An 11,890-nucleotide genomic window follows, 5' to 3' on the forward strand; every position below is an offset into this window, starting at 1 on the left:
GGCTGGGCGTTCCGGCGCTACGACGGCACCATGAAGCCGGCCGACCGGCACGCGGCGACCGTCCACTTCGCGACCGACCCCGACTGTCTGATTCTCCTGGTCTCCATGAAGGCCGGCAACTCAGGGCTGAACCTCACGGCCGCCTCGCAAGTGATCATCCTGGACCCGCTCTGGAACCCGTACATCGAGGACCAAGCGGTGGGGCGCGTCCATCGCATCGGACAGCGACGGCCGGTGCACGTTCACCGCATCCTGGTTTCAAACACGGTGGAGGATCGGATCCTCGACTTCCAGGATAGAAAGCGCCAACTCATTGAGGGTATCATCGAGGAGAAGGCGCACAGGGAGCCTTGCCGGATGGAGAGTGCCGATTTCGCGTATCTCTTTATAAGTGGCTGAGCCTTATTCGTTTCTTCGAGTGGAAAAGATGATGAGCTAATTTTGGCGTATGCATCATTAAGGGTTTACCATAGTCAACAGGATGACCACATTGTTTCAGATAGTTGACCATACACAGTCTGGTCCGAAGAAGCCACGACGTCATCATACACGTATCTGTGCCGTCCCCTGTCAAACAAACCAAACAAGCTTGGCGATGTCACCAGAACAGAAATGCATTAGAAAGTGTCAGAGATGCCCTTGTCCTACCTCACGAGCCTCATTGTTCATTATTCGCAGTGTGGTCCTTCCACTGAAGTGAAGATAACATCGGGAATGAAATTAAACAGGTGCAGAAGCAGACTGTCCCCGGGCAGCACGCAATGATTTCACAAACACAACCACACGAAAGCCCAGTTCATACGAAATTGCTGACGAGAGCCGGGTTGTCTAACTAGGCGCTAACTTTTTGGTATTTCATCGCATATGGCCGGCACTCCTACTTCGACGGCACTCCTACCCTCTTACAAAAGGTTGGCAATACGTAATTTGTCCAAATAGGGATTTTAACATGTAGACTACTTTTGTTCACAATCAACAGGTCCTGGTCCCTGTCAAAAGACCAGTTGGTAGGTGGATCCATTAACCCTGTCAGACGTCCAGAGTCTGACCAACCTAGGCGACATACTATCCAAGGCCCAGACAGGTCACTTGGCAGGGAATTGCAGCTCAATATAAGTCTAGGCATCCAACAGAAACCTCGATACTAGAGCAGAGAGTTATGTGGCAGTATTACCCCATTGCTAGGCTCCTGAGAGCAAAATAATCAACACGAGCATGAAATCAGAAGCTGGTGCCTTATATCTCCCTTCAGCCTAAGATTCTCTATTACATGTGCAATGTCTTTCGCCGTTTTTGAGTGTCCAGCACTCCGTCGAAAAAAGGATTGGCATTAGATGCTCGTCTATATCCTTCGAGGTAGAATCCCAAGGGACGGGTGATAAAAGTTTTAAGTGACACCATCGCCCTCTGCTGAGCCCACAAACCAAGATTTGATTGAGTCATCCATACCATTGCCGCAGTGGTTCCCCGAAGATGATGAATATAGTTGATGCCCAGCTCCCGAGGAGTTTTCCAGCATAACCACACAATCCATCACCAGGCAGGAGAAACGACTCCATACCAACACAACCCAAGTATAGCACCTAACAAAATCGCGAACGCAGGAGGAACCTTGAACCACGCACTCTCAGCATAAGTAACAGCGGCAACAACAACCCACCACGGCTCTTTCGCCAGACTTTGCCCATCGCGTACCCCCGGACTCAAATACCCTATTTCCCAAAGCCGGTACACAGCCGTAAAAACCAATCCTACTGCCGACGCATTCACACCGCGGAGGAAATCAGTAACATACTTTCGCTTCCGTAGAACACGCCAGAAGGCCTGAATCGCGATAGCGAGGGCGATTCCAGGAAAGAATATTCCCAATCCACCAAGGAACGCACCAAAGACTGTCGGGTAGGATGTGCTTCGAAGAGCGAGTGCACCGAGGAAAACAGCAAAATTAAAATTTGGTCCGGGGAAGGCCTGGATTATAGCGAGGCCAATTAAAAAGTCTCGACTGGAGACCCAGCCTGGGTCAACAACGTAGGAACGGAGCAAGGGGATGACAACTGGGCCCCCGCCAAAAATCACAGTGCCGGCGAGATACATGTTGGCGAAGAGATCGAGGGCCAAAGGGGGTAGTGAAACTTTGGCTCTAGAGACAAGTATGGCGATAAAGGAGGCTGCGAGTTCCTGATTAGCTCACGAACAGCATCATTCTACAATGGGACATACTGAAGAAGAAAACGAAAATCACAATCCCAACACGAATACGAATCGCATGATCTTGTGACGGGGGCTCTTCACTTCCTCCTGAAGCCTGGGTATTATTCAATTGTTGCGACAAAGCCCCTGCCTCAGGTTTTCTCATCCGCAGCATCTCCAGCCCCGGCCCCCGAGCTAAATTTCTAACAGTCATATGCTCCAAGCCCGCTGAATCGGGAGCATCACCTTCTGGTTCGGGCTGGCGATTTCTATTTTTCCACCCATTCTTCGCCCTCAAAATCTGCTGATACACAAGCCCATCCCAAAATGCAGTAGCAACACCGCCAGCAACCATAAGAACAGGGAAATACCAGAGCGCGCTGTAACAGAGGCCAGCACATGCGCCAAAGATTACCAGGATTCGGGAAATCTTATCACGGATGGCCTTTTCAGCTAGCTGGACAGCAGCAAGAGCAATGATGCCTACGGTTGAGGCGTTCAGACCGGAGAGAAGAGCGTAGACTGGAGCAGGAAGTGTCTCATCAATCCGTTGCACGGCGAGAGAGAGTGCATACATGCCAACTGCGCCTGGGAGACTAGTGAATTAGTAAGTACATTATCCTGCATTACAGAAGCTGAATTTAAAGTGTACGCATACGACCAGAGAAAAAATGCAAGCAAGGCAGGGATGAATCCTGCGTGGAGTAAAGCCAAGCAAAACAACATCTTTGTTGACCCTGGTCCTGGAAGACCCTGACATATGGCGAAGAGTTCTTGGTACTACACCCATTAGCCCCAAAATATACATTTCACATTAATAGTGCCTACCGTCTGCTCATCGACCCACTTTTCTTTCTCGACAAACCGCGTGTGAAGTATCTGGAAATGAACAGGCGGTCCCCCGAACGATGTGAATCCCAGGTACCATGTATACCGAACGACTTCGCTCAGACGACTGAATAGTGACCCTTCCGCGCGTGAAGGGCTGGTTGCTCCCGCATGACTGCGCCAATTTTGATTCAGTGCTCGTAGGGACGAGGCGATTCGCGACCAAGTGAGGAGGAGCATGTTGAATCGCCCATGAATCAAGGAGCGAGAGTCATATATTCACAGATAATAATCGAGTGAAATTATCCAGGGTGATTCAAGATTATAAGTATTGGAACAGGGCAGAATTTAAGGTTCGTTTCAATTCTTACGTTTGTCCAATACGGAGTCGATCATGGTCCTCATGCTTGCCAAGGATGGATGTTCAGCTGCTTTCAGCTAGAATCTTGGCATTGTAGATGTCACTGCTGAAGCCTAATTGGCCATGAACATTCGGCCTCCTTTTCAGGTTAGTAAAGTCCTGAAATAGGGGCAGGTTAGTTTCCCTGATTACTTTACAGAGTACGAATTACCCACTTGGCAAGAAATGGTGCCCTTGTATGATAGGATACAAGTTAAGTAAGACACACTGAGTTAGTCTTAGCATTATTACGTTTCAATGCAGAAACTTGTGACGAAGGTACGCCTAAGTGTCATTAAGTGGGATAGCATCACAGTCTTTTTGAAAGTGAAGAAAGATTAGCCGCTTCAGCGGGCTCTGGCTTGGGTCCGCTGGTGGTGGGAATATCATATATTCCAGTTAATATAATGAAGACAGAGGATTTCTTATTGAATCCCTCTGGCACTTTGTATATTATGTTTAGTTTCTCGTATAAACGGGCGAAGTGCATCTCGCTTAGGACACCCATCTAGTTTTAAAACACCCTGTTGCTTCTCCGTATAAGAGAAACCCCTACGCTAGAAAAAGCCTGAATATAATCTCAGCGAATCCTAGCTGGTATGATAGCGAGTGAGTTTCACTGGTCCCGCAACTTCTGGCCAATGATATATCTCGTCTCTGTCATCTTTCGAGAGCCGCTCATTTGGAAGTAGTATAGCACGATCTAGCTCGTACGGTAGCATTCTATGACGGCCTCGTATCATCATTGCACATATCACAAGTTTGCTAAATGTGGTAAACTGTCCGCTCAGTGACGTGTTGACTGTTGGATAACCTAGACTAAGCCCCACATTGCCACTGTGAAGGAATTAGAATGCAATTTCTAAAGGGAGGAGGGGGTAATACGTACTAGGCGGATACTACCTCAAAAAGAACTGGAAAAACAGCAAAAGCCTAGAGCTAGTTAGCTTATATCCCGACAGAGAAGGGGAAGAGGGTCCCAACTGGAATCGATGTATCCGAGATCTTATCAGCCTCGGCAATACAAATGCAGAATATTCCCAAGAAGATATACCATAAATCGAACGTGAGCTGGTTGCGAATATGAGTCATAATATAGGATCTACCAGTCCTCTCATCGATTTCAACCTCGAAAGGATACAAACCCAAGGAACTTTCTTCATATGTGTTCGACGCCCGGACGCTTATTGCGATGGGAAAAACTGCAACATACATCATCACTACCAAGCTGAATTGGACTGCTGGATTTACATCCGCTAAGTTAAAGGTCGATGTTCCGGTATGCCGTGAAGAAGCCGCTTGGAATATTGCAGCTAGTATCCGAGGACCAGTCGCAAGACTGTTAACTTCGGGATTATTAAGGTCGAGGACTAAAATCAAGAGAATGTCCACAAAGTTCATAGCAAACAAGATACCGAAGAGAGCCCAGGTCGGCCGACTCGGAAAAAGAAGCGTGTAGCATCGACGGGGATGCTTCAGTAAAAAGGTCAGTGGCTCATTCACCGACCATTGTTTTGGACAGAGCTTGAGCATCAACCAAATCACAAGTCGAAGCATACAGGGATAACATGTATTTCCGGCGTAAGCGAGGAAGCTCATGAGGATCATTGGGAATGTAGCCTCACGAAAAGATATCATCGAGTCGGGAGTGAGTGTAAATCCAAGGTTGTTTACCATAGTCTGCGCCGAATAGAATCCCCTGTAAGGAACGAAACGCGTAAGCAGGCCAACCGTATTTCAGTCCTACTTTCACTTACCACCACACATTACCCTGTCCACATTCTTCGAGATATTGCCGATATTTGGGATCAGCGTGCTGGATCCAAGCCACAAGGCAAATGGCGCCGAATAGATGGAGACCGAAAAAATAAGCTAGCGGTGTGTCATTCCAGATCTATACTTTTTATAAGAAGAAATATCTTACCTGTAACAATCTTAAGCAGCAGCTTCAAGCTACGGTATTCAATTCCCCCCAATAACTCTCTATCCCTTTCGGTCAAGTTGTGGAACTGTGAGTTCCGACCCACAGTCGCGTTGGAAGAGAGGTTGGGAAGAGCTAAATCCTTCGAGAGCGGCATACGCGATAAGGGCGGAGCCGGTCGACAGTGACTCAGAGTTGGATCCATGGTGATTATCCTAGAAGCAATGCGTTCCAACGAGGTGGTTGTAGAAGAAAATCTGTGTTTCATATGTCGGCGAGAGGAGTCCAAGCCTATGGAATCTGCCGCGCTGGATTTGGCTCTGTCGAGATCTACGCAATCAAAAACCAATATTAGATAGCCAATATGCCTACCAAGAACAGCGTCACTTACCTGGGTCACCCGATTCACTGTTGTCAACTTCAAGTATAGGGCAACCTGCAGAACGAGGATATCTGTCAGTGACCTTGTATAGACAGGTTAATCCCCAATTGTAAAATACCTCTATCCCTCGCCCAGGGAGGGGGGATGTACAGAGCTTTTTTATCTGTGTTCACACCCTCTGTAAAAGATACAGTAGCCGCACGTAACGACTTGACAGTGGTCACATTGACCTGTTGGCCCTCCTGTACATTATCTAGGGATCTATTGCCAAGGTAGACAAGTTCCGTTAGAAAAAGGCCTCGGTAAGAAAGGGTGTCTGTCATAACTCTACTTACGTATCTAAGACTGGGGTGCGGCCCTGCGAGGGCAACACAGGCCGTCTGCTGCCTTGTCCATCCGAATCAATAGGTTGTTCTGACTTATGGCTCTTGACCATGTCTTGTCGGTCACCGAAGGTTTTCTCTTCTAGGTTAGGGTCATTGACTACATTTTGCGGCTTGGATCCCAGGACGTTGGGTGCTGCATTGATTTCAATACGATCGGTTTCAGTCAGTGAACACAGCTTGCAACTTGCAACAAGATGGGGTCTTACCGACAGTCTCAAAACGCCTTTTGAACCAGCGCAATCGAACAAGAACAACCAGGATGTTAACAAACCCAAGGTTGCCGAGAATAGGTATTAGGTATAAATACACCTGTTGATATGTTTTCAGTTCCTTCACATCGATGCTGCAAGGGGTCAGTCAGATCGCTGCATAGCGCTTGGGAAAGCGAGATACGAACGTATTGAGCCCAGACTCGGTTGAAGCGCTGGCTCCAAAGAAGTAGGCATCAACCGCTCTCAAATTGCCCTGTGGATAGACAATGATCAAGGCTAAGACGCTGAGGAATATGATATATGCATCTGGTTCGATGAAGTTAGCAAGTGAATTTTCTTTGCTGGCCGTATATCTTGAAAATACAATGCAACGTGATAAAGTTAAGGTGCGGCTTCCACATAGCTCACTAGAGCAAGAATGCTGGCAAAGACGCACGCACGCTGTACTTGGTCGGGTGTGTATATGCAAGGGGGTTTCAAGGCCACCCACGGCAGTAACTGTCTTTCAAATACTCGCAAGATGACCATGGACGGAATCGGGTGCGGGATTTATGGTGTCCAATCCGCCGAGGCGGTATGGACCTAGCATTCTGGTCTTTTCACCCCGTGCCATTTTCTTTGCTCCGATTTGTGCAGAAGTTGCCAAAGTTCAACTTCCGTGTGAAAAGATTATGCTCGTAAACACTGGACAGGGGTGTTTACAATACGCTCTGCTTTCTGCTGTTTCCGTCTCGGTGAAAGATAGGCAACAAGATACCTGCACTCGTAGGCCACATGTAACCGCGCGTCCCGCAACGGATAGGGCAAACTTTCCTTACCCATCTTGGCATGATTTACGAGCTTCCGAAATCTCTACAAAGCCATTCTAGCTCTCATTTACAACAGTGGAACGCCCGGAAAATCGAAGTTGATCCAATCTACAGTTACTTCAAATGGGGAAAGCGAACATGCGCGAAGACGCCTCTGGAAGTCATGTACACACTAAACCAATATACCCGACGTTCTCTCATCATAGGACAAGTGTTGGAGGACCAGGTTTCCAAATTGTAATGGTATTCCCCGCTACCCACGCTAAAGTCTCTCGTAATATTTCGTATTAACTGCCCACCTGACTATGAGCTTTTCAAAAGTAGCATGACACGGCAGCTTATACGAGATATCACAATGTGCAGTTAATTCCCCCACGCGTCTTTCCAATAAAAATACCTACCAAGTCCTCAAGTGCCCTGCATTCTACCCGGAAGGTGGTCCCTCACACCCTTCCTGACTGGTATAAAATCACTTCTCTCGGCAGCGCAAAACTATACTACCCTGGAAAGCTCTTCGGTGGCTTGTGAAGTCCCCGGGCCAGGCAGCTGCTCGTGGAGTCCTGAGCTAGCAGCTTCACAACAAGCGATTTGCTTTACCCAATGAGTTCTAAGGATCGCGGCTGCTGTGGGCCGGCGCAGCGGATTAAAATCTAGCATAGAGTATAGAACTTCCCGGCTTCGGTCCTGTATCGGTAGAATTAACGGTCTGGGGATATCACGGAAGGGGTGGTGGATAACCTGACATGGCCTATATCTTCAATCAAGAAGTACCCCCGACCTGCCCGGCGGTCTTCGAGATAGTCTCTAAAGCATTCATCTGCCTCATTTGCGGTCTTCCAGGGATTCCTTCCTGTTCTCATAGCTACATATACAATACCCGCCGACCAGATATCAACGGATCGAGGATCAAACTCTTCCTCATGGTATTGTTCGGGAGAAATATATGGCCCGGTGCCGCAACGCTGCCTCGACATGTGCACTTGAGTTTCCCACGAGAAGCGAAAACATTCCGCGTTACCGAAGTCAGAAATTTTCAAACAGCCACGCTGACTTAGGAGAAGATTCTCCGGCTTCAGATCACGGTGGGCGACACCCATTTCGTGCATGTAGCAGATACCGCGGAGTAGCTGCTTGAAGAAGCAATCTGCCTCCGCCGTCTCTAAGGGGCCAGAGATAACCAGGAGGGAATATAAATCCCCACCGGAACAATACTCCATACATTCACACAGGTTATCAGTACCAACAGAGAGAAGTTCGAACGCTTGTATAATATTCCGGTGCTGTAACGAGGAAGCAATCGAGAATTCCGCCCTCACTCGCTTTTGATACTCAGCCAACGGTTGACCGGGTCTGTGACGAAAGACCTTCAAGGCATAGTAGCGGTCAATGGGGGGGTTACAATTCCGTGTCTTATGCAAGAGCAGGACCACTCCGAAGGCACCAGAGCCCGTGATTCTGCAGATCTCCCCATATTTTTGGGCTATGATCCCTGCACTATTACCCCAAATATGTTCTCCATTCCCAACATTCCCCATCCAATGCTCCACTTCAGTTTGTCGCCGCTGGGTGTTCCTACCAGGACATAGCCAACCTCTGACCCTGTCCCATTGCGAAAGGGACTTCCTGAAGTTTAGGGCATCCAAGTGATGATAATGTTCCCCATTAGTCTGTGCAAATCGCTTTTTCCGAGGAGCTTTCCTCCGGCTCGGGTCCTTTGCCATTGAAATCTCACCTTCAGTTAGCTCCAGTACCTCCTGAATGATTGGATCTTGGGTCAGCAGTGCTTGGCTGGGATCGCTATTAGATTCCCGTTTAAATGTCAGGGCTTCAAGTAAGATCGCGTATAGCTGTGAAATGGGCTGAAGACACCCCGGCATTCCAAGAATTCACGGTAGTACGCAAGGCGAAATATCATTTGGGTGGAGGGCAGCCGAGCCTTGCTGATGTGCAGTTAAAGCAGTCAGGCTGCGGGGGAAGAGAACAGACTTGATACAAGATCGAAATGTATGTTGGTCGAGGTTGCAACAGAATCAGTACCTTAGACACGCAAATTATAAATCGAGCGTATGAGAATTTTTTTGCATGGAGTGATGAAAACAGAAGGCCAAAGAAACCATATAAAAGGTAAATGCCGCCCCCCCCCCTCCCCCCCAACCCCCCCCCCAAAAGTGCATCGGCAAAATTGCAACCCGGGCAGTTCTTGGCGATAAACCTACCCCACTTACACGAGCATCCAACTGAACTCTGAACTCTACTAATAGTATGCATTCAATATTGGATGATGTAAGGTGATTGTCAATTCTCGGTACGCCGAACGCACGAAGTACATACTAGAGTGGGGAATAAAATACAACAGTCATATGACTCATGTGATATTGAAGTTTTCATAGCTCAGTTCTACTTTCGAGACAACCCAGACTTGACTGGTCAGGAGTATGCTGTTACCCCGGGGATCCCAACGATACGTAAGCCGATGTTCTAGAGGGCTAAACTGAACCGCCAGCCAGCAAAAGCCAACCAACTTCATTCGTGAGAGTTCAGACAGCCAACTGAAGAAGTGCGTGAATGCAATCCTCCTACCGTTCTGGAACCCAGGAATTCCGCACTCGTTACACTTAATGGCGTGGCGGGAGCTGAACTAAAACCATACATCGAGAGTGCAGGATGTGGTAAGAACATTGGAGCACATGGAAGTTCGTTTTGGTTCTGTTTAGGGTCGATCGTGGAGTCAACCCGCTGGAAGTGCGGTTGTTGGTAAGATGTGTCGTGACGGTCTGCCCATGTAGAGGAAGTTACGGATGTTGATTCCTTCGATGCGGTCAGCCTTGCGGAGCCGTTAGGCGCGGCATAATGGCCAGTATGGTCTTGAACATAGACTGGGGCTGTCGTGGAAGCTGGGCGTGGTGCGATCGGGACGAAGGAAGTGGTACTTCGGCGAAACAATCGCGTAGCAGATTTCTATGAAGGAGACAGGAGAACCCATCATTAGTATAGCACTGAGGATTGTGAGGTTCTGACCATGTTTTGTTGATAAGTATTTCTTTGCCCTCTGAAGGTGCGGTGTTTTGATATGGTGGGCCTATTGGGGTATATTTGGTGCACGTCTACTTTTGAAGCAGTTCTGTATTTAGTGTGCTCTTCTGGCCTTGCACAAGTCGTACTATTGCATTTCGAGCAGGTTAAGGGGGGGCGGCCTTTTCTATTAATGCGCAAGAGTGGGCGGTCTGGATCTTTTAGTATTGCCTAAACGTCATCTGATTCAGACTTGAGCATACCACGATGATTGCACGACGTGACGCGGTGGCCGCGGATACAGGGTTCGCAAGCCCTTTTGTCCCCGTTAATAAGCATCGGTTGACAAAACGAAAGAAATTATCTCAGAAGCGAGCAATACTGTTTATATAAGCTCAAACATCCAGGGATGAAACTTTTATATAGGCAGGCTACAGTTAACAGAGAGAATTTAATATGTAGTAGGATTATGGATTAAGCTGTGGTTGCGGCTAGGAGGATGTTTTCGTTCGAGAGTATGGACTAACCACAACAGGGGTCAGAGCCAAGCTGACTCCTATGACTCCGCTCGAGACTGGGGGGTGCGGTTTCCAGTAAAACTGCTGCCTAGTAAGGCAACGATCCACGGAAATGATATTCAGCAAAAGTTCCGCAAATTATTGGATGTCAATGAGGGACTGTATCACCTTAATGTGGCAAACAAATGTCGGAGCCTGTTCAGCCTGTGTACTTGCAATGTTTATAAATAAAGAAGTTTCGTTAACTATGAGCTGATGGAAGCGAATATTGAATGCCTCTATTCATGGTCTCTCAATTTCAGTCCACTAGAGACGAGACTGGCGAATATGCTGGTCGGTCTTACCAAATTAATCAGCTACAGATAACGTACTCGGAAAGCGAGCCACACCTGTAAGCCAGCCGCACCCCTCTGATTTCCATAGAAAAACGTCTATTTTCAAACAACAATATCTCAACTTTTATTAAATATATTAGTTCGAAATCAGAGTATCTTATTAATATCGGTACTCTTTATACGTAAATTGAGTATAAATAAAAAAGATGCCTGAGAACATATAAATCCTGACCATATACTATAATATATGCTATAATGTATCTTTATCTAGTAACTAAAAGTTAAAAGGATCTCTTAATTTAGTATATTATTACTCCGGTATATATTAAGCTATATATAAACCTTCAAGCAGATAGAAGCTGGATTGGTTGAGATATTGTTGTTTGAAAATAGACGAGACGATTTTCTATGGAAATCAGAGGGGTGCGGCTGGCTTACAGGTGCGGCTCGCTTCCAAGTACGTTACCAACAGAAACATAAAGATCCAACAAGAACCGAATACACTTTTAACTTCTAGCAGACCATCCATAGCGTAGCGAGACATCATCAAACAAACCATAACAAATTTTAGAGATGATCATTGTTTTGTACTTTTATCCTTGTTCGCCTAGTGTCCCAGGCTAGGCACCGGGTGGTTTTGCAATCCCCATTGCCCCTCCGCTATCCGCTTGCCATAGTACTTGACGAGCAGACCGACAATGACTGGACCGATAATCGTATTAAGAAGTATGGCCCATACACCCGTGATGAGGCCCTCCTGGGTTACATAAGACGTATTGTTATAGCCTATTTCAATAATCAATAGGCCAATTTCACCACGGGCAACCATGGCAGAGCCCAAGAGCAGACCGGACAGCCAAGTTCTCTCACGGTCGGATTTCCCCGTGTTGCGGTCAC

The 11,890-nt window shown here is 47.4% G+C and overlaps 5 protein-coding genes across 5 annotated transcripts; 1 reads left to right on the forward strand and 4 right to left on the reverse strand.

Annotated features, from left to right (window-relative positions):
• Positions 1-30: 30 nt before the first annotated feature.
• BDV37DRAFT_289848 (P-loop containing nucleoside triphosphate hydrolase protein) lies at positions 31-399 on the forward strand (the record flags this gene model as incomplete). The annotated part of the gene is made up of 1 exon (XM_032088563.1): positions 31-399. The coding sequence occupies one exon, from the start codon at positions 31-33 to the stop codon at positions 397-399; it is 369 nt and encodes a 122-aa protein (XP_031934257.1).
• Positions 400-1,533: 1,134 nt separating this feature from the next.
• Positions 1,534-3,258, reverse strand: BDV37DRAFT_277292 (chromate transporter; the record flags this gene model as incomplete). The annotated part of the gene is made up of 4 exons (XM_032085732.1): positions 1,534-2,168; positions 2,221-2,786; positions 2,849-2,970; positions 3,019-3,258. 4 exons carry the CDS (start codon positions 3,256-3,258, stop codon positions 1,534-1,536), a joined length of 1,563 nt encoding a protein of 520 aa, XP_031934258.1.
• A 750-nt stretch (positions 3,259-4,008) lies between these two features.
• BDV37DRAFT_277293 (potassium ion transporter) lies at positions 4,009-6,720 on the reverse strand (the record flags this gene model as incomplete). The annotated part of the gene is made up of 10 exons (XM_032085733.1): positions 4,009-4,255; positions 4,308-4,351; positions 4,403-5,117; positions 5,176-5,290; positions 5,343-5,669; positions 5,840-6,048; positions 6,093-6,204; positions 6,314-6,450; positions 6,505-6,625; positions 6,684-6,720. 10 exons carry the CDS (start codon positions 6,718-6,720, stop codon positions 4,009-4,011), a joined length of 2,064 nt encoding a protein of 687 aa, XP_031934259.1.
• A 1,106-nt stretch (positions 6,721-7,826) lies between these two features.
• BDV37DRAFT_289851 (kinase-like domain-containing protein) lies at positions 7,827-8,849 on the reverse strand (the record flags this gene model as incomplete). Its single annotated transcript, XM_032088564.1, has 1 exon — positions 7,827-8,849. One exon carries the CDS (start codon positions 8,847-8,849, stop codon positions 7,827-7,829), a length of 1,023 nt encoding a protein of 340 aa, XP_031934260.1.
• Positions 8,850-9,884: 1,035 nt separating this feature from the next.
• Positions 9,885-10,535, reverse strand: BDV37DRAFT_85739 (copper fist DNA-binding domain-containing protein). The gene is made up of 2 exons (XM_032091343.1): positions 10,404-10,535; positions 9,885-10,352 (listed from the first exon to the last, which is right to left on the reverse strand). The coding sequence occupies exons 1-2, from the start codon at positions 10,477-10,479 to the stop codon at positions 10,114-10,116; spliced, it is 315 nt and encodes a 104-aa protein (XP_031934261.1). The 5' UTR covers positions 10,480-10,535; the 3' UTR covers positions 9,885-10,113.
• Positions 10,536-11,890: the final 1,355 nt, after the last annotated feature.

Source organism: Aspergillus pseudonomiae (genome assembly GCF_009193645.1).
Source record: "Aspergillus pseudonomiae strain CBS 119388 unplaced genomic scaffold BDV37scaffold_209, whole genome shotgun sequence".
In the NCBI taxonomy this organism is placed as follows: Eukaryota; Fungi; Ascomycota; class Eurotiomycetes; order Eurotiales; family Aspergillaceae; genus Aspergillus; species Aspergillus pseudonomiae.